This window comes from Cydia strobilella, chromosome 5 (genome assembly GCF_947568885.1).
Source record: "Cydia strobilella chromosome 5, ilCydStro3.1, whole genome shotgun sequence".
Lineage (NCBI taxonomy): Eukaryota > Metazoa > Arthropoda > Insecta > Lepidoptera > Tortricidae > Cydia > Cydia strobilella.
Genome location: NC_086045.1, coordinates 20,188,823 through 20,210,941, shown reverse-complemented (window position 1 = coordinate 20,210,941; position 22,119 = coordinate 20,188,823). Strand labels below are relative to the sequence as shown.

Sequence of the window (22,119 nt, the reverse complement as noted above, 5' to 3'; positions counted from 1 at the left end):
TTTAACCGTCTGCACACGCATACTAGACTACATGCGGGAAAATAAAGAATTCTAGAGAAAACATGAAGTCCATTTTAGTGGTGAACGATACCATGTACAATATATTTATATGTATGTACAAAAAACATAGCGAACAGTGCAGTCATTATCATATATAGGTATGTAATATGGGTAATGAATAAGCAACTGCCTGGTTTCACATTACCACAAGTATCTAACGAATTTGCTCATACTCGTAGTTAATGGACGGGACTCATACATTTGAAAACCGATTTATAAAGCATCTTGTGTATAAAATATAAGATTACAATAAATAAATATTATAAAATAAGATTTTATTGGTCTAAAATGTAGGTATACATGTTATTTGAACATACACAGAAAATTGCACAAGCTAGCAATTATCATTGACCTTCTGAAAGTGATAATAAAAACAAAACTCATGTTGGTTCAATATTTAATGTATAACATGCTGTATCACTGACTCAGCACAAATTGCATAGGAAGCTTATCTTCATGAATTTGTATAAATGTTGCACATAATAAAGTAAACAGAAAATGTACGTGCACAAAGCGTATGTAACTAAACAATCACGTTTCAAAATAAAAAAGGTAAACATGAATTTCACCAGAATCAATGTTAGATTGATCTATGTGATACTGATGATTGTCAATTAATTATTAATTCTATGTATTAAAAAAAAGAAAGAGATGTGCTACAAACAATCACATATGGGTTCTTGATTTTCTGAGACAAGGAATTTGGAATTTAAATAGCTAATCCGTAGCACTGAAAGAAAAGATACAGCTCCGTAGCTCCGTTCTGTATTCACTATAAAGATGAAAGTAGCAAGGTAATTACACTGCACTGTGGGTACTGTGTATCTTGTAATGTGGTTATAATATCTCATATTATTAGTGTAAGCATAATTAGATCTTTTTATTCGGATGATTTGTCATTCGCTTCTGTAAGACTGTTAATTGTGTCAGAAGTTAAAACATGTAGTTAGAAAAGGAATTTCAACATAATTAAATGCATGTAAAAACTAGAAGTGGCATTCGCTTCTGTAAGACTGTTAATTGTGTCAGAAGTTAAAACATGCAGTTAGAAAAGGAGAATTTCAACATAATTAAATGCATATAAAAACTAGAAGCGTAAATGGAGTCCTGTAAGGCCACTTACTTACACAGAAGTATAAGAGTGACCTTGCCTGCTTGCCTTTCTTATAAAAAACTTCCAAGTCTTGAGGCCCACTTGAAAAAATGAACTTTTGAATTTTGTAATTATACTGTTTAGTCCACAACCCTACCTTGTCAAAGTTGGTTGGAGTTCTGTATATTGTATTAATAATAATGCATTGTATATAAGCACAACTTGGTTTAGGTTGGCAGTGTAGCTTATAGCTTAAGTGGCATTGTAACCTGTAAGTACACTTGTACAGTATTGAAAGTTGAAAAGATAGTGAGCCATTATCGAGTACTCAAATAGGATTCGTTAAGTCACTTTCGGGTCGTAGAAAGCTACACAAGGTGTAGAAAAATTAAATTTAACAAAAGGAAATGTAAATAAATAACAAACGGACCAGAGATAAACTAAAACATGATCATCATGTCAGAATTCAATCGTCATGGGTTATAGAAAAAAAAATGAACCGTCATTGTCACCAAAATTGAAGAATGTCATTAATACTGTAATGATTGTTCAGCTCTTATTGTCTAGCTAATCAAATATAAATAATTGGGGCCACAGTTTTATCTGGTAGAACTGTTTTGGACAACTAGGCGAAGAAAAATTAAAGGCCTTGCATCATAGTATTTCCACACAGACCACTCCCAAATGATAACCTCATTAGCTCATGCAGTGACTTAGATGAGAGGTTTCTAGAGGGAAACTACTAACTCTTGGAGCAGTTGGAGCTTCATTAAATCATTTCATAATTAATACAGATAATAAACTCAGTACCTAAATAAGTTAATTACAATCACAGACTGAGTTGGCTACGGATTGTTTTGTTAGGCATTACCCGATGATGTAGTCCACTATTCATATCACGAACATTTTAGGAACGGTTTTGACGATTATAAAAACAAGGGGATTAAGTATAAGCACTAGACTATACGGAAAAAGGGGGAAAGGAAAAGGGATTCAGGTATCAGACTTACAGGAGTTATCGACAATACAGTAGAGAAGTTGAAGATTACAAAAGTCCCAAGTGGGGTAAGTCATAGATCTCGGAGTCTTGGAGATGTCCACCCAAGGCAATGGTACCAGCGCATTCATAGAACGTTGGGTATGTAATTACGTATTGTTATGATTTACTTAGTTCTCGAAAAATAAACAAAGGAAGGGATGTAGTGTATTGACGCTTCGAGCGCTTACGTCATGGCGACGTCACTGACAGTTACGGTCAGTCGATATTATACCACGAGCAGAGCCAGTCGTGCCGCGTGATGTTGGTGTTGGCGAATCGTTGGAAATACATTACATCGTATGATATACTGAGGTAAATACGGTACATTACACCTACTTATTGGTTTTTATAGATTTTGCTAAAATTAGGTCGACATAACGACTAAGTAACGACTTTTATATTATAGACTATTATATATATTATAGATTATTAAAATCAGCGTCGTAACATCCCAGTCATGACTGCATCTTGTTTTATGTAATCTTACTCTGTATTTGTCACATTATATTCTACTCTATCTTGTACCACCCTCCTCAACATAAAACTTAGGTAACGTTGTAGACAGCATATATAACAGACCAATGCATACCTACATGCTTGTTGCCCGTCACATGGCATCGCAACATTGTTACGATGTGTCCGTATCTCCGTATTGCATGTATTAATTGGGTCACAATACAATGTTGCACAATGCAATTGCTTATTGTTGAGTAACCAGGCACCGAAATTTTTGAATGAAGTTAGTTGAATGCAGCTTGTGATGAGCTACAGCTCGTTCTCCTGGCTCCAGTTGCAGCTCGGTGCAGTTGGAGCCGAGTGCTTCTGGGGGAGTCCTGCCGAATGGGTCAACCAAGTCTCTTGCCTCAAGCCTGGGTTAACGACTCGTCTAGAGATAAGTCCTGAGAGAAATAAAAATCCGTCAAAACGTAAGCCTAATCTAAGTACCCTATCCAATCCAATCTAGTATCCTAGTTAGAACAAATACGAATTTGTGGATGGAAAATGGATGAGCCTACAGTCGAGTAAATTATAGACGTACTAAAATGATGAGTTGTTCCCAGTGGTAAAAGTTGAGAAAAAAAGGTTTCCACGCATAATATTGTCTTCGGTTACCGCGATAGTTACTCATGAAATAAAACTATGAAAACGGATTATATCGCGTATATTGAATTTATAATACATCCCGACGTTTCGAACTCTTTACAGCGTTCGTGGTCAACGGGTGACTGAGGAAAAATTACAAAATGCAAAAATACCCACATACTAAAATAATGAACAATCATAGACTACAAACTTTAAGGCTGGTTGTACATGCAAAATCGGTTCATAAGGCTAGTTATACACTATAATTATTTTTCAAGTAAAGATATATATATATGCGCGATAAAAATAAACTATGCCGGCTCCAACCCTACACCACGGACCCGAGAAGATTTAATTCCCTCCTAAATTGTAGGAGGGTATCCCAATATGGGACCGGCAACAAACTCGGCGGGACACATCTTTTCAAAACATCAGAATGTCCAGCATCATCCAACACTACGGTCTCACAGTCTATGTCTCGCTTGCTCCTTTATCAGGTGGACTACAGGATCCCAAGCTGGTGGTAGAGAAAAGCCATCTTCCCTATTAAAGTTTGGATATTTCTTAATCTCAATGGTCTCGCGCAGCATTCTGGGTATGTAACGTTTCTCCTTGGCAAGAACCAGAGGCTTATCAAACTTGATTGAGTGATTGGCTTTATCCATGACATGCTCACAGACAGCAGACCTAGGTCGACGGTGCTTGACATCAGCTATGTGTTCCTTCACCCGAGTGGAAATGCTCCGTTTCGTCTGCCCGACATATGATTATAAATTCAATATACGCGATATAATCCGTTTTCATAGTTTTATTTCATGTTTCCACGCATGTTTGAGGAAAGAGTACTTATGTTATGTTATGTAAGTGGTGCTACAACCAGGTTTTACTATGCTCTGGCCGTATGGGAGTATAGGTATTGTAATTATACGAAAACTTCCGTGAGACACAGACATATTATAGTAGATTGTACACCAAGGGGATAAAGCACTGTTTTATGTCACGGGCGCGACATTGAATCCTGAACGTAAAGAAGAACTCCCAGTTTTACTCCCGAGCACAGTGAGGGATTCAAGCGCCCAAGACAAAAACAGTTTTATTCCCGAGATCCTACTCTACTTTTCTCACCTTATGCGAGACAATAAAAAACAGGCTTACAACAACTTGTTTCTGCCGGCGTGGCCTACTTGATTTAACAAATGAAGATCGTGCTTCTTCTTGATTTAACAAAAGAATCTAGTAGGCCGCGGCTTCGGTTTTCGAAAATCGAGTTGGCCACGACCGCTAATTACCTGGCCGCAGGCGGGTGCAACACATTTTGCTTAACGAAATTAGACTTTATCGTCATAGCAATAAGGATTATGAAAAGTGAAAATTACGTTATTGACCGGCGGGTTATAATGAAACTCCATACAACATTATAACCCGGCTAAAGCCAAGGGATATAATGTCTTGCTTTCGGTGAGGTTTATATGATATATAATCCGGCTTTGTCGAGCATGTGGTGTGAAAAACATATTAATAACGGGTCACTCACGTATTTTAAGTCGAGCGTTTTTCGACTTAAAATACGTGAGTGACCCGTTATTAATATGTTTAATCATTTACTTCTTTTTTTTCAGCTTTAATTATAAAAGTTCCGTTCATCCTTACGTGTCATATCTACTTCTCTTTACATATACTGTTAGGATGTACGTAGATATATGTTAGTAGAAATAAGGCTAGCTACGTTTCTCGCCAGGTTAATTATATGAAATTATGACGTCACTGGGGATGCCAGCTCGCCGTTTCACGCGAAGTTAAAACGTATGCAGTTTCTGAACTTTCCTGTAATTTAATCCTGTTTCATTCTCAGACAACGGCGAAATTTTTGGATGAGTTCAACTGAATATTTAATGAAAAGATCTAGAAAACAGTAACTCTGTTCGGGAATGAAATAGCTAATTTAGATAAATGTTATTGTTACTGTTGTAATATTTATACTTTAGCCAAAATGTATCAATTTACTGATATGAAGTGAATGGAAGGGTAAGCTGGTCTAAGAGCCGTAAGAACACTCATCCGATAAGTCAAGAGTACGCTGCACCAAAATCCACGAAGCTGTTTAGGATACGCGCTTAACTTATTAAGCCAAGCAATAAGAAGGTATAGAGGGAAATGCTAGGAACACAATTTTTGACTCCGTAACTTAGTTTGATCACGATGACACACCACACTCCCACACTCCACACTCCCCACCACCACACCATGCCACACTCGTTGTTAAGGAAATAATTCCTGAGATTGCATCTCGCGGTTGTGGAGATCTTTGGCGTTAAGGAAGCCTCGACAATTAAATAAATATTATAGGAATAAATATTATAGGACATTCTCACACAGATTGACTAAGTCCCACGGTAAGCCCAAGGAGGCTTGTGTTATGGGTACTCAGACAACGATGTATATAATATATAAATACTTAAAATATATAGAAAACAACACCCATGACTAAGGAACAAATGCTCATCACACTAATAATGCCCTTACCGGGATTCGAACCCAGGACCATCGGCTTCACAGGCAGGGTCACTACCCACTAGGCCAGACCGGTCGTCAAAATTGTTAATATTATTAGTGTAGTGTGCGCTACGTAGTACGCTGTATACGCATACGCTGTAGTATGAAGGTGTGTGTAACGTATCTCTATATATTCCTTAGGTCATATTTCATTATTAAACTATACTTCCAACCAACAAGTTGTATCAATTGACGCCACACCTCACATGGCGATCCTGCCAGTGCGGCCTCGTGCTGCGCTGGTAGCGCGCTGCGCTTGCCAGTCAAGGACGTGGAAAAATCGAAATTTGAGGATTTATATAAAGTAAAATTACATCGGACATTGGTGATTTATAGTGCGTAAAGTAGCATTGTGTAAAGCGAACGTACTAAAATTGTGCGTAGATGCATAAATGGACAGTTAATATATTAATAAATTGAAATAAAAACTGTTAAGGTAGTACACGCGATATAAAACACTGACGTGACGGATGATTTCATTAAATTGGTATTAAAAGGACAGTGAGTGTCAAAGTGAAACAACGAACGGTGAAAATCATAAACAAAGGACTCGAGACGTAAAAAATGTGATTTTAAATTGGACTAATTAAATAATTTTCAACTTGACTTATAATAAAAATACCGCCGGGAGCAAAACTTGTATATGATGGCCTGCAGCAGGGAGTTGTTGGTGTCCTTGGTCGAGAATGGCGAGTCTGGGGGTCCGGGGACAAAAAGGAAAGAGTCTAGTAATGGATGATTGGCTGCCCCATGTGGAAAAACACTACAGTGAAAAGTGTAGTTTAGTACCGTGGACATTTACTTATTATTACATTTTTTTATCCTTTTCCAGTAAGTTATTCAGTTATAATTCTTCTTCTTTAATAATAAAATATCGTGTTGAGTTTTATAGTAGACACCAGTATGTTAGCTATTTTTAGTTACTATTATAGTAAGTAGAACTATGCCGCTTGATGACAAAACCATATGGTTAAAAGGTTGGTCTACAATATATACATTTGATAATTTCGTTTTATTCAATTTCATCTTATACTTAGTAACAATGACATACTTTTATTTCTTACAAATATGGCACATAACGGCGGCGCGTGCACTCCTTAAAGGGATCGGCAAAACTGTCTTAGTTTTGCTACTTTTTGTGTCACTTTATGGAAGATATTTCAATTATACAAGCAATAATGGCAAATTTGATTACCTCTCATTATTTTTTTTTAGAATTTTTAGATTTAAGTGTGTACTCCTACTTTTATTCAGTAATAAGCCAAACATCTCAACATTAAGTATTTTTTATCCGTCTATAGCTCGAACGCCCTGAACCCAAAGACACTTCCGTTCTTGAAGGAATCGCAGAAATTAAATTTTATTGCAGCGAAAAGAGAAAATAAAAATGCTTTTACATTTTAGTTCGGGTAGAAAGGAAGGCAAATTTGGTTGGCTGTCTGTAGCAGATATGTATACATGAAGGTGAAATAGCGGCTAAAGTGCAGGTAAAAAGAGGTGAAAAAAGTAGAACTGGAGCTCGTTGAAATCGAAACACGTTCGGTGAGGAATAATGCATTTGCGATGTTCGCCGGCGCTTGCTGATGACATTTGTTAATTGCGCTTCTTATTAAATTATACTAACTGAAACTGTGCGTTCTCAACTCGACTCGCTAGAGCGCTGCCGATATTAATTTGAAAGGAATGTTTGAAGTTTTTTTTGCCTATTTGTTTAACTATTATAATTATCTTTTGGTATAGGTTAACCAACAAATTACAATAAATGCTTTAAATTAAACTACTTACCAAATTTTACTTGCATATTAGTATGCAATATTATGTTACCCGTCAATTTATGGCACGAAATGTATTGAAATCACGTCTCAAACTTGACTCAAGCGACGGCCAAGTGTACTATAAGATGTACACGAAATCAATAAGCGAATAATTTGCCTCTGAACAAGGTCTAAAATGAAAATATTCCTCATTTAAAACTTAAAACGGTTTTCTCTCGCTTTAGTTGAAAATTAATGCAGGGCGCCAGTTTTCTATGAGCAAGGCGGCGAGCGGCGTTGTATCAATTTTTTATTAGACCCGAGATTCAATGTTATGTTATGGGATCAATACATCGTTAGTTAGTTAGTTTTGCTGGGCATTTTCCGCAAATAGACATTCAAATGTGCCTATTTTGCGTCAAACGAGGTAGCGCTACTCTAACCACCGCAGCCCCTCCACGAAGCCTAGCAAAGTCTTCAGGTTGCTAGCTGCCTCCTTCAGTGTGCATGGATTCCCTAGGTATTTGCTCCTATATACTTCTACCTGTTTACAGTCTAGGAGAATATGTTTGTTTTGTCGTTTCTTCTTCTTCCTTGCACGCACTGCACAGCTCCATGTCAGTTTTACTTATATTATGTAGGTGTTTGTTTAGTGTGTTATGTCCTGTTATTAATCCTACTATTTTACGTAGTTGGCTTCACGGTGTTTTCAGTAATATTTTGGTGAGCTTGTGGTTCAGTTCCGGTAGAATTTCTTTGGTTTGCCTGCTGCAATGTAGGGGGTCGCTATTATATTTAATTACAGACCACACAGCTGATTTCACTTAGTTGACACGTGGAAATTTGTCTTGTCGCCGCTTGTGCGCGCCTATTCAATGCGCGGTCGGAATGCAGACAATTCTCGATCCTTTTGATGAGAGCTAAGATTAATTTTGGAGGCTTTGAAGAGCTCGAAGCTCAAAGGAAGTTTTAGAATATACGTGCATTAATAAAGATTTTTCAATCTTTCGTTAGGTACCTACCTACTCTGTCATCGCAAAAATTTCTTTATTAATTTTGTCATCGGGCTTTTGCTATCGAACTTGCCTTAATTTCGAATATTAAACTAAAAAGTCAGACAATTTGTTTGTAATCAGCATTTTACTCATTGATGTGATTATTGTTGTATAATTATTGAATTTGATTGAAGATTGTAATATTAATATACCTACAGGATAAGTTACATATGTAATATTTTTCTTGTATGAGTCATAAGTCATTTATTCATAAAGCTAATTTACACGTTATAAAAATGGAACATATTTACATTGCCATTAACAAATACACAAAATCAATTTGTAATAAACATAACATGACATAAATCACATTATTCGTAATAATCGTATTCGTATTCGTAATTCGTTATACATGATTAATAGGTGATGAAACAATTAGAGGATGCCTGTGGATTAAAAAAGCACAATGTAGGGGAGATGCGGATAAGACGGGGACACGAGGTAAGACGGGGCCACCCACACATAGACGAAACTATACGTCACACTAACGCATCGTAATGGCCGACGGGACGCCCCTCCCGCGCGGCCATCAGTCCGATGTCGGCAGCGAGTGAGAGTGCGTGCGTTTGTTCAGTGCAGGTCAAAACGTGTTTACCGATTTCATCGCTCTATTATTTGGGAGCTCAATAACTTGTTATAAAACCGTAAGTAATAGAGCCTGATTAACGTGGATTTTTTAACGCATTTGAGATTGTATTAATTATCGTGTGGCGTAACTCAAAATGCTTGAAGTTTGGTGTGTTTTTCTTTACTAATATTTTTGGTAAACAATGGTGGCGAAGGCAAGACGGGGCAAATTATGCGAGGCATGATGGGGCTTAATAATTCCTACCTAAAATCGTCGGAAAACTGCGTTGGGTGTCAGCAGTGTGGACGATGGGCCCACACAGCTTGTGCTGGAGTCGACGACGAAGATTTGGAAGATGTCTTGATATGTATTTCTGTCAAGAGAATTAAGTCCCCATCTTACCCTTTGTCCCTATATTGTCCCTTTTTTTAGTATCCCGTCTTGTCCCACATGTGGGGTAAGATGGTGTATTTGCCATTTTTGTTAATTGATTTTTTTTTAATTTTGTATGATTAGTTAGCAAGTCCAAAGCTGTGCCAAATAAAACTATAATAAGTAATGAATGTTTGATTAATAAATAACTCAGATATTATTTTTAAATACCCTGATTTTTTACTTCTTTACCTTAGCGTCCCCGTCTTATCCGCATCTCCCCTAACTATAAAGACGAGTATGTGCCGATACGTTACCAGTACGGTTGTCCACAAAGCAACCCACAAGAAGTCGGCAAAGATAGTTGCTAAGTTACTCAGTCTATACGTCTCGGTTTCTGATAGCTAGATTTTTGTAATCCAGACCCTCACAGGCCACAGCCGCGCAGCGTCTCAGTCCAGCACGGATTCAGATTGGAGTTAACTATGCGCAAAATATAATGATGCGTAAAAGGTTTGTGCGAGATTGTGCTAAAGATGACGACATGTGTATTTTTAATGGCGGAGTTATTTTGAACAATGTCTGGGTTATCCTTGTTCAAAACTATTCCAAATTTTAAATCGATAACGTAAGTAGTTGGCGAGATATTTAGCAATGTGACGGACATCAGGCGGGCCGTATGCTTGTTTGCCACCGACGTAGTATAAAAAAAAATGTGACGGACATACAACTTTTTTTTCAGTTCCTTTTTACCTTTTTAGTACGGAACCCGCAAAAAGAAGAATGGCGTGTATGCCCTGATAATCAAATATTTTTGGGACTACGTTATTTGACAAAGTACCTGAGTATTTCTGTTGTTTTCTGATATTTTTTGTTTGAAACATTGTACGAACCTGTGATGGCTGGAGCTCGAGTGTCCGGTGGTGGAGCTGGACATGGGCGAGCGCGCCGGGAACGCGGCCGCGCCGTGCCCGCCCTCCGACATTACGAATTCTGCAACAATATTTATAGGTAATAACGAACAATCTTACAATATTCCCACTGTAGGTTTAATAAGCTTTTCAGTTAAATACAAATAAGATGCGTCATAACTTTACAATTAGGTAAATTTATTCTCTTCAAGGAAGATTCTATACATTTACAATATCATAATTGTTAAGCTTTATTCAACATGCATTCAATTCGTTATCGAACTAAACTGAATACAAGTATTTTCAAATAACAATTACAGGTCACGCAACTAAAGTAGGCTAAATCAATACAAAATGACCGCAAATGGAGTAAGTCATTTTATTTCTCGGCCGGGGCCGGGGGCAGCGTCGGCGCTAACTATCAATCCTTCTGTCACGCTATCGACAGCGCATTTGTTTGTTCTCACCATTTTTGTCTCGGCGCTACTCGCGCTATATCTGTCTGCTTGGCGTGCGGACGCCGGCGATCAATCTGCCGAGAACCGCCGCTGAGCATGATGGATGTCGGATCGAAGACCGAACGCCTCCACTCACCGCCTTGACAACAAGCTACCATACATTTTATTGACGACCACTTTTTACAAGGACCAATGGCAGCTCTGTTTGTTTTCGATGTCCTCGCCATCTAATGAATTATTTAACGTTGTTATCTTAGTCTTGGCCGTTGTTTATGGTAGAGTCTTTTGTAGTGTATAATAAAGAACGACCCAAATCTAAACTTCACTTTGAATCATTGCTCGAAATAAGTGTTTTTTTGCGATAAGTCTTAGAATGCTTTAATACTGTTTTAATTTGTTTTTTTTTTGTGTACTTTTCTTTGATTCCAGTCCTAGGCTGAACATTCTAAAATGATCTACATACAGGTTGATCTTGTTATGTCTAACCATACTCTGAGGGGTGAACATGTAGATCATATTTTACAATCGTAAAACCCCGTAAACCGTTCAGTATGACCTGTGGGTCATACTGAACAGCTTTTATATGAATATTATGTATCCCCTTAGAGTATGGTCAGACATAAGAAAATTACTCTGTATTCATAAACTCCCACAGGTAAACTGTTATCGTTTTGTTTTGTGAACCTAGTTATGTTCAGTTCTGTATAATAAATAATAATTATCTGAAATATATAACTAATAAATAAATATTCCAATATTTTAATACAGTTGGTACAAATGTCGATAGACATGCTGGGAAATCAATGGAAATCGGATTTGTAATGATTTGTAAACAGTTCATATAATGTGTTTCTGATTCTGACATCAAAAGAGTCGAGAAAATGATTAATATACCCGCGTAATGTTTGTTTAGACAGTAAGCGAGGTGTTGTTATTAATACTTATAATTTTTGTGATCCTTCCAACTCGTTTAAGTATTACGATCACCAGCTTCTATATTGGATCGATCTATGGCGATTGTTACTTCATCTTATATTTACGGTACCTAGAAACATATCGAATACCTTGTTAAATACTTTAATTTAATCTTTATCATAACTGAACCGAACTCTTATTGATGTAGAAATTAGAAGGGCCTACAAAGTTGACATATTGCCACCTGCCGAAATTCAGCGACATACTTGTATACTGCGTTGGTTCTAATCTTGAAAATGTATGTCTCCTGTCTGTTCAATATGCAAATACGTGGAAGGAAATAAACTCGGATACAACGCGATTCAATACACGTTACAAGAGGCATACAATATGTTTAACTACATCATTACATTCAACAACAACACACACATACATCAATACAATAATGCTTTTAGAATGCTGTTGAGACTGCCGCGTTTCTGCAGCACATCGTCCATGTTCGCCGAGGCGCGCACAGACGTTTCGATGCCGTGTGGCGAAAGAAAACGGCGTCACTGCTTGACAGAGTGCGCGGGAGTAGCAACAGCATTCTAAACATGATAGCTAGAGCTAATATTGTCCTTTGTTATGGCAGGCCTCCTTCACTCGCTCAAAGCCACGCGCTATATGACTACCGCTCGGCGTATCGTCGACGACACATTCGACAGAGGGCCGCCGAACGCCCGCCTGAGCGCTCGCACCGCACGTTTCCCGCGCTTACGCTTCGAAATGCCGAAACCACGTAATTATTGTGCAGTAGATGGGTGTAAAAGTCAAAAGACAAAAGAAAATTTGTCGTTTTTTAGGGTTCCGTACCCAAAGGGTAAAAACGGCACCCTATTACTAAGACTCCGCTGTCACCAGGCTGTATCTCATGAACCGTGATAGCTAGACAGTTGAAATTTTCACAGATGATGTATTTCTGTTGCCGCTATAACAACAAATACTAAAAAGTACGGAACCCTCGGTGGGCGAGTCCGACTCGCACTTGGCCGGTTTTTTCATTTCCGAGAGACGAAGAAAGGTGAGTAGTATTTTAAATCTATCTTTATGAATTTTGTCACTATTTATTTATTTGAACATAAGTAGATAAATCGTAAATTAAGGAGTTTTTTGTGTCAGGTATTATAAGTGTTGTTTTTAAAAATTTGATTGACTAATATAAAATATGGTTGATTCGCAACATTTATTTTATTACAATAATAACATAAGTAACAGTACAACCCTAGCGCATTCTTACGATGACGCGTTGGCACGTGGCTCGCACGGCGAGCAAGGCAGTCTCGACTCTATGTGCGCATACTTATGGTACATTCCTTCTCGTCCTGAGCAGCAGGTATTATTATTAAGATTTTGTAGGCTATTATAGCGTAGGTATTTTCGCTTTTGTATGGGAATGATGTATCTGTTACGTAGTAACTATTTATTAATCTGTGGTTATGGGCAATGGGTCAGCAGACGAAGTCGTTTTTGTTTATAATTTATTAAATATTTAATTAGGTTACTGTTGTTGTTGTTATTAACATAAGGTATAAGCTATAACTAACAAATTTATGGACCATATGTTGTCTCTCAAATAAAGAAATGTTATTTAATTTAATTAGAATGGAGTTAGTAGCGCTGGGTGCTATCAGCGTACCTACTTGCTTTCACACCTAAAACATACTCTTCTCTCTTCATTGTCGTATCCTCATAGCTGAGGGATGTGACGATTGTGGACACTCTTCACCATGGTCTCCAAGCCGCTCTGTCTTGGGCCCAGAGTGCATGCTAGCCTGCAATGTGGCGTTTGTCTCTGACGTTATTCTGTTCGCCCAACGCGTGGCCATACGTCCATCCCTACACTTCGTTTTAATCGTGTATCGATAGATGGCAGTAAATTTACTGTGACCACAAAATTTACTATGACAGTACCCGTCTATTCTATATATTCTCTTTGGTATTACACAAGCAAGTATTACAAAAGGCAGTGCCATTAGCAGTATTAAAATAGTATTGCTTAAGTTTTGTAATCGACGGAAAATTAAAATTGATTGTCGCTAACTGAGACAAGTTTAGAAAGTTATGGCAGAATGGAAGTGGTCCGCTCCGTTCGTCGACTCGAGCACAGAAAATATAGTGTGCTAAGAGCTTGGACTTGATGTATGTGATTAAGTATGCGTAAATAATGAAGGCGACTAAAATAATTTAATATCTACGTTATTAACAATGCAACAATGTGATTTGTTATTAACATACAACTAATAATAACAATGATTTATTTAACTGTAAATTACAGAGCGATCAATCCAAATGGGTCAGTATGGAGAAGTCAGAAACTATGAGAGATAGCGAAATTTGTTCTTAGGAACCATGGCGTCGATTTTAGATGTAATAATAATGAATTCAAACTTTTTTTTTAAACTCATACGTAACCGGGAATCGAACCTGGTCAATATTCTTTATGTAATCGCGTGTAGTATTTGTTTGTATAGTTGATCCTGAAAGTATAAGGACCAAATTTTGCTATGAAATTTGACCATTATTTTATTGAATGCTATTATTATTAAATCTAAAATCGAAGCCATGGTTCCTAAGAACAGATCTCTCATAGTTACTGACTTCTCCATACTGACCCATTTGGATTGATCACCCTGTATAATTATGTAGGTAATTATTAGTAGATCCTCCATTTATTTACGCGTGATTTTGAGCAATATCCTCTAAGAACAAATTAAATTATCTTCTATGAAAATATTTTAATTTGTGTTTTTCAAGTAGACATACTACTATTTAAACTATAAACTGAAATAAAAGTCATTTTTTCCTTCCTATATGACTTTTATTTCAGTTTCCAGAGCTGGACACTGGAGGCTTTGGTAATTTTTTACTTCGAATATGACTTTTATTTCAGTTTGTGAGCAATATCTATCGATAATACGAGTGACCGACTAACCCCGAAATATTTTTCTAAGTTTTTTAAGCTTCGAACATCAAATTTTTGAGACAACGGTTTCCAGGTTGATCACATAGTAATGTTGCGTTCCCACCAGATATGTGGGAGGATGCATAGCGAGGGATGTCATGTTTGTTAGGAACCAATAGAATCAGTTCACTTGTTTTCCTCGCTTAACGTGTGATTCTATTGGTGCTTAACAATCATATCCCTCGCTACGCATCCTCGCACTTCTCTGGTGGAAACGCAGCCTAAAAGTCGTTCAGTATAATACCCACAATACAGCCAACACTAGTAGTCGCTAGTATAGTTAACGCTATCTCTACTGAGCTCGTACACTTACGCGCGTGGCCTTTGTGCCTGAGCGCGTGGCCTTTGTGCCTGAGCGCGTGACCATTGTGTGTGAGCCTCAGGCACAAAGGCCAGCACGCGCTCACACAAAAGAAATAATGGCTTTTGTTTAACAGAATGCCATTGTTAGTACAGGTAAGTGAACGAGCTCAGTAGAGATAGCGTTAACTATATGTGTTGATGAACATTTTAATATCGCGCGAAGACAGGTTGCTGGTTATAACCTTTCTATTTGCGTTCGTGGGGAACAAAAATGTTCGTTTCAGGTTAGTTCTAACTAATTATTGTTCAAACAAGAAACTTAACGAGTGTGGCCATTAATCACGACGTCCGTTATTCTTCCCAACCGCGCCCTGTCGCTGTTGGCAAATGGACGCGCTCGGCCAGCTCACAACCCATTCCTAGGATTACCTACTATGTGCGGTTTCACGGTTTTCTGACCCAAAATAATCGGCAGGCTTTTTCATTAAATGAAAGTTTGCTGTATATTGGTTTTTAACTTTCTTCGTACCTATAAGATTAATATTAATATTGACTTTAAAATTGGAACTAGTAGGTATGTAAACGACTGAAAATAGTTCAATAAAGCCGTAGTTATGCGAATACGGTAAATTATCTCTTTACCTGATAACTTTTTGTGACAGTGCGAGCCTTATGGTTTCGTCTTGGCAACATTTTACATTTTTATGCTTTTGGAGGGATTAACTTTTTCAACTTTCTACAGTTTAACAATTGTTAAGAGCCCGGTAACGATTTTGGAGCGAAAATGTAAAATTGATAGATTTAGTCGTTGAAATTATACACGTTTTGTTACGTAATATCTAAATAACAAGTATTGGTTTCTATTAGCACGTTTTCTCATCTTGCCTTTTAATAATGAGGTCGCGAACGTGCGTCACCGGTAATATATGAAGAGAAGAAAAATTATGGTGGTAAATTATACAAATTGATGTATAAGAACAACAGTTTCAGCAAATGTTGTAGATTGTTTAAGTATTAAAATTACGTTGAAATTAAATCGATTTTCAGAAAAATTGTCATTTAAAGTAATTTCTAGAGAAAATTGATTTCGTCTAACTTTTATTTACACTACTTCAAAGTCATAATAATAAAATTGTAGTTTGTAAAAGGTGGAGTACGAGATATTTGTAATACAATATTACCATTTTTGGCCGTCCAAACTTTACGAAATTTATTAATTAAGAGCGAAAAAATCAGTGCTTTGCGCGCGTTTACCTAAACGTCCATCAGAAAAAAAATCATTAATAATTTAGTGGGTCTGTTTTCAAAAAATTGATCTATAAAACGGCAAGATGAGAAGACGTGCTAATAGAAACCAGTACTCGTTATTTATATTACGTATTAAAAGGTGCACAATATCAGCGACTAAATCTATCAATTTTATATTTTTGCGACTAAAATCGATTAAGATTTTTAATAAAAAAGAAACGCTGCTTATTTTTTATTAAAAATCTCTATAATTACACAGACTGTTTAGTTACATTTACAGCTAATTAATCAACAAATAATTCTATATTTTTAAATAAGAAATACTACAATAATGGTCGTAATGTGTACGATATGAAACAAAGGGCTGACAGCCCATAAAACGCTTTTGCAGAACAGCGTCGTGCGGTTCTCTATGAATACTGTATGAGGAAACCGCAATTTTTACATAAAAAATCGGTATGGAATCAAAGTTCACATGTCCGTGGCGGCCACCTTAATTTTCTTTTTCGACCCGCGCTCTGAATACCAAAAGAAAGGACACATAGCAGGCGCCGCATTCGAACTTTTAATATCTCAACTTGGCTTGATATTTATTTGATATTTAAAGCACCTCATTCTTACTCCTCTGTTGGACGTGGAATGCACTGCGAGCTATGGCAGATCAGTAACAAATCAAGTTAGGATTTTTAAAGTTCGAATGTGTATCCAGATCGGCAACTCTCGGACGTCTCTGAAAAAGGACGTTGCTAAGCAGCATCCTTGTAAAAAAATGTTTCATCCTCTTTTTAATTGTATTACAACATTTATTTAAAGGATTATATTGTAGGTTTCGAATGATATTTCCGTAATGTTCTGGCGCAGCCAACAATGCTTGAGTAATTCTGCTTATTTCGGTTTAAATTACTTGATCTCGTTTACGGGCCTTTGAATGTTCTACAAAGTTTTCACAAAGTTTGCCCCTAATTTATTGTTCTCCATCACTTTCTTTTGTTTATTTAATGCAAGTTAACTACGTATAACATTTTCAAATTAGTTTACAAAACAATTGAAATAGCTAGATTTACTCTCATTTTCATTATAAAGAGCGTATAATATTAAAACTTTTGACGTGATTCTAAATATCAAGGAACTGACAATAGAAAGCGTTCTAAACCATTAGCATTCAAACGATAAACAGAAGTCACATTATTGATATTACACTAATATAGAATATTGAATCAGCATGATTATTTTTCGAGACGCTGTTCCTTTTATAGAAGCTGTCTTCTAGAAAACGGTGTAACTAAATACCAACACTCGGTAGCTACTCGACGTGAACTAAACTCAGACATTCCATCAGGCTAAGAATTTAATCTTAATTTAAATGATGGTAATTCCTTAGTAACTTTCCGACACAGTTGCTAATAGCGAAACTTGCGGTTAATAGCAGCGCCGTGAGCGAAGGGAGGTTTGCTCAAATTTGAGACAATTCAATGGCAAAATCTGCTTTTGTGAACTTTACACTTTAATTCTGCATTAGGGGGGGGGGGGGGAACACGTTTAAGCGTGGTCTTTCATTATACCGCGGGGAAAATTATAGTTCATATTAAAAACATTTTTACGATGATATAACTTACTTCCGTTGGCGCTACAACCCTTTGTGGGTCTTGGCCTCCTCCACAATCTTCCTCCAGTTGTCGCGGTACCTGGCGACCTTCTTCCAGTTGGTAAACTTTCCCATCTTCCTTAGATCTTCCTCTACACAATCCTTCCAACGCTTCTTAGGCCTGCCATGCGGTCTTTTTTGTTGCGGCGTCCACCTTGTCATTACTTTTGCTGCCCTCTTGTCCGGCATCCTTTCAAGGTGACCCGCCCATCTCAGCCGCTGCGACTTACAGAACCTGACGATGTTCTCGTGCTCTATGAGTAAATCCAACTCGTGGTTCATGCGTTGACGGTAGATATCATGTTCTTTTACAGGACCATAGATCTTTCTGAGCACTTTTCTTTCGAACACTGCAAGTTTTAGTTCGTGTTTCTGAGTTAAGGTCCATGTTTCGCAGGCGTAAGTCACGACAGGTCTGATGATGGTTAGTTACGATGATATAAATTAAATAAAATTAAATAAAATAAAATTAAATAAAATAAAATTAAATTAAATTAAATTAAATTAAATATCATTTATTTACAGACAACTAAGGCCCATAGATACATACCTTACAAACTAACATACATACAATAATAAAAATCTTACTCGAAGGGATTGCAAGCGTTTAATTTACTTGCCCTTCCTCGTAATAAAATTTTCCGTATTATTCACTTATTGTAACGCAGCTGCAGCGCATGAGAGGCGACTTTATTACGCGATGTTTACATTTCTAAGCATAGTCGTTAAGGGAACCTCGCAAATACAGGAATTTTATGAACGTAGGTATACATAATTTAAATCGAGATTTTAACTTATATAGGAATACTGAAAGTTTCAAATCCAAAAACAGAAACAAACTACCAAGTAAGATTCTTTCTATCTACGAGTATGGAAAAAAATTATGCGCCCTGGAGGGAAAGTGCCTTAAAACCCTAAGTTAGCTCATTTTACTTAAAGAACACATTCTTTTATTTTCATAAACAAAACTGCATTCAAAGATTTTTTTTAATTAGCTTGTCTCGCCCGGGAATCGAACAGACTAAAAATTCCAAAAAATAAACTTTTACTATTTTATTCTACTAGTCGATAGAGTGAATGTTTATGATAACCTTTCTCCAAGAAACATTAGGTCTTACACTCGTCTGTCGTACAAAATATCCATAAGATCGAATATTTAGTACTCAAGAATATTTGTAGACAAGCGAAATTAAAAGCAAAAAAATGAAAAATCTTAGAATGCAGTTTTGTTTATTTTTATCATTTGATATTTACCACTAGCTTTTCGGTGAAGGAAAACATCGTGAGAAAACCTGCATACATCCGCGAAGAAATTGAAAGGTGTACGTAAATGGCATTGTACTTGTACTCTTATGATGCTCTCTTGACCGATTTCGGCCACAGCGACTGTGTGCTCTGGAGTAGGCAATTTTTAATTCGCGTTATTAGCGTGTAGCTGATCCGCTCTCTGGTGCGCCCTTAGGTGGCTCACGTACCCTATCTTCTTGCTAAATACTCGAGCACATTTTGGGCACGTCAGCGCACCACCTACATAGTTGTAGCAAATCGAGGTTGGCGGCCGAGCCTTAAGCTCATCTCGTTTCCTGTCGAGCTCACTGCAGCGTTCAGTCTCGAAATCAGTGACTCGATCGTGAATGAGGCGCCGCCACTCGGGCCGCTGCGCTGCCTTCCGCTCCCAGACCGAGGGTTGTAGTTTGCATCTCTTCATATGTCTTTTCAGAACATCCTTGTATCGCAAGTGCTGGCCACCACTTTTACGCTTACCATTCTGGAGTTCTGAAAAGAAGATGCGCTTCGCCACTCTGTCTTCTGACATCCGAGACACGTGCCCACACCACCGCAGCTGCCGCCTCATCAGATGCCTACGACATTGCGCGCCTCAGGACGTTTGTATTTCTGACCAGGTCCATCCATTTGATGTTCATGATGTCTCGGAGACATTTAAGGTGGAATCTGTCGAGTGTACGTATATGCTTACGGTAAAGGACCCATGTCTCAGACGAGTACAGCAGATTCGGCAGCACTGCTGTCATGTAAACACTAATTTTAGTGGAGAGCTTCAGGTCATGAGAGCGAAATACCTTTGGCCGGAGTTTCCCGAACGCCATAGCTGCAGCACCAATTCTTGCATTTATTTCAGCATCCAGGTACTCTTATATGTGTGTGGCAATAAATAATTATTATTCTTATTCTTATTCTTAAAGTCTCGAACCCGCATTAGGCTAGCGTGGGGACTATAGCCCAATCTCTCTCGTGCATGAGAGAGGCCTGCGCCCAGCCGTGGGACGTAGATAGGCTGAAACATTATTATTATTATACTTATTTGTATCTTTTTAAAAATAAAATAATATTTTCTTTAAGTTAAATGAGTTTTATTTAAGGCAATTTCCCTCCAGGGCCTATAATTTTTTTCCACCCTGTATATCGTCGTCTAGTAGGTACCCACACACCCTTACTGAGCTTACTGACTGAGTTGTGGGACTAGGCCGATTTGTGTAAGATTGTCCCTACCACCTATTTTGTTTTGGCTCAGTGATCCAAAGAAAATCTTGACCTCCGAAACGAGAGCGTGCCACCGTCCCGATCCTGCGCAACTTCCTGCCAGTTACTGACGCGAAGTCAGATAAATTAAGAGAGAGAGAGAGAGAGAGATGTACTAAGATTGTCCAGTATCTTCATTCATTTTTAAGACACTGCCATAAAGGGTTATGTATTCCAAAGGAATACAGAGTCACTTCATTTCAGGAGCTCGCTGGTGTCAGCAGGAACAAGCCTAATTGAGTTAGTTCGCTTTGCAAACAACTCGAGAAATGTTCCTATTGAAAAGTTTCCGACAAGCTTGAAAAATTACTAATTTACATAGCCATGCTCCAACTTGTTTTCTACGAACTACTAATTTATTATTTTTGTTTAGTTTCTGGTTAGTTTTAGAGTTTATTTAGTTAGGTACAAAGTTTTCGCAGGTACATAAAATGAAAATATCGTATATTCTTTGGCGTGGTCTTTAATAATTGAGCGGAATAATAAAGCCGAATATATTTTACTCATTGACACAAAACCCTATACAAAATACGCGAAGAAGCTGACAAAATGCCACGTCAATTCACCAAATTACGAAGTAATTGAACCGAATTCCAGAGTGAAGCTCATGTAATGAAAGCAGATAATGGGAAGCGAAGAGAAAGCAGGGGGCTTATTCAATTCATTCGCTCGCCCTGACACTGACTTAAGTAGATAGTTAAGATTTAGCGGAAAGCGCCGAGTAGCGCTCACTAATGTATACGTACTCAGAAAGTAGTCTTCTCAAGAATTGGCGCTTAAGTACCTCCAACGGAAACTTGCCACCCATTAGTTACTTGTGCGAACACATTATAGTTTAACTTTCGTTTCTCTTAGTTACAAGGAGCAAATAACGATATAGCAGCCACTTCTAAATAAAGGCCATTCGACCGTAGTAGGATGCTGCTAGAATATTAAAATGCTCTCAAGTAACTGGAGTTTATCGACGTGGGACGGAATACGAGACATGCTAGGATAGATACTCATATCGCGAAGTTGCTTCGGTCCAGTCAACAACCGGAGCATTTCAGCTGAACAACACCAAAACGTTCAAACAACCGTGCACTTTACTCAATTGGTTCCGAGGTGGACCTTTCTTGGGACATTACTCGGATTTAGAAGATACGAGTATGATCTTACGTACGGCTAATAGTAGTTTAAAAAGGCGTTTTATTAAACTCAAATAAATTTTGTAATCTTATTTAGGTACATATTATAAGTTAATTTAAGTTAAAAAGTGCTGGTGGCCTAGCGGTAAGAGCGTGCGACTTGAAATTCGGAGGTCGCGGGTTCAAATCCCGGCTCGTACCAATGAGATTTTCGGAACTTATGTACGAAATATCATTTGATATTTACCAGTCGCTTTTCGGTGAAGGAAAACATCGTGAGGAAACTGGACTAATCCCAACAAGGCCTAAATTCCCCTCTAGGTTGGAAGGTCAGATATCAGTCGCTTTCGTAAAAACTAATGCCTACGGCAATTCTTGGGATTAGTTGCC

General features: G+C 37.7%; 1 protein-coding gene across 1 annotated transcript in view; it reads right to left on the bottom strand.

Annotated features, from left to right (window-relative positions):
- Positions 1 to 2,892: 2,892 nt before the first annotated feature.
- Positions 2,893 to 22,119, bottom strand: part of LOC134741799 (uncharacterized) — a 155,435-nt gene continuing 136,208 nt past the window's right edge. The window contains exons 5-6 of the mRNA XM_063674696.1: positions 10,471 to 10,570; positions 2,893 to 3,025 (exon numbers count right to left, since the gene is read on the bottom strand). Coding sequence (XP_063530766.1) covers positions 2,893 to 3,025; positions 10,471 to 10,570 — 233 coding nt within the window. The remainder of the gene's footprint in view (positions 3,026 to 10,470; positions 10,571 to 22,119) is intronic.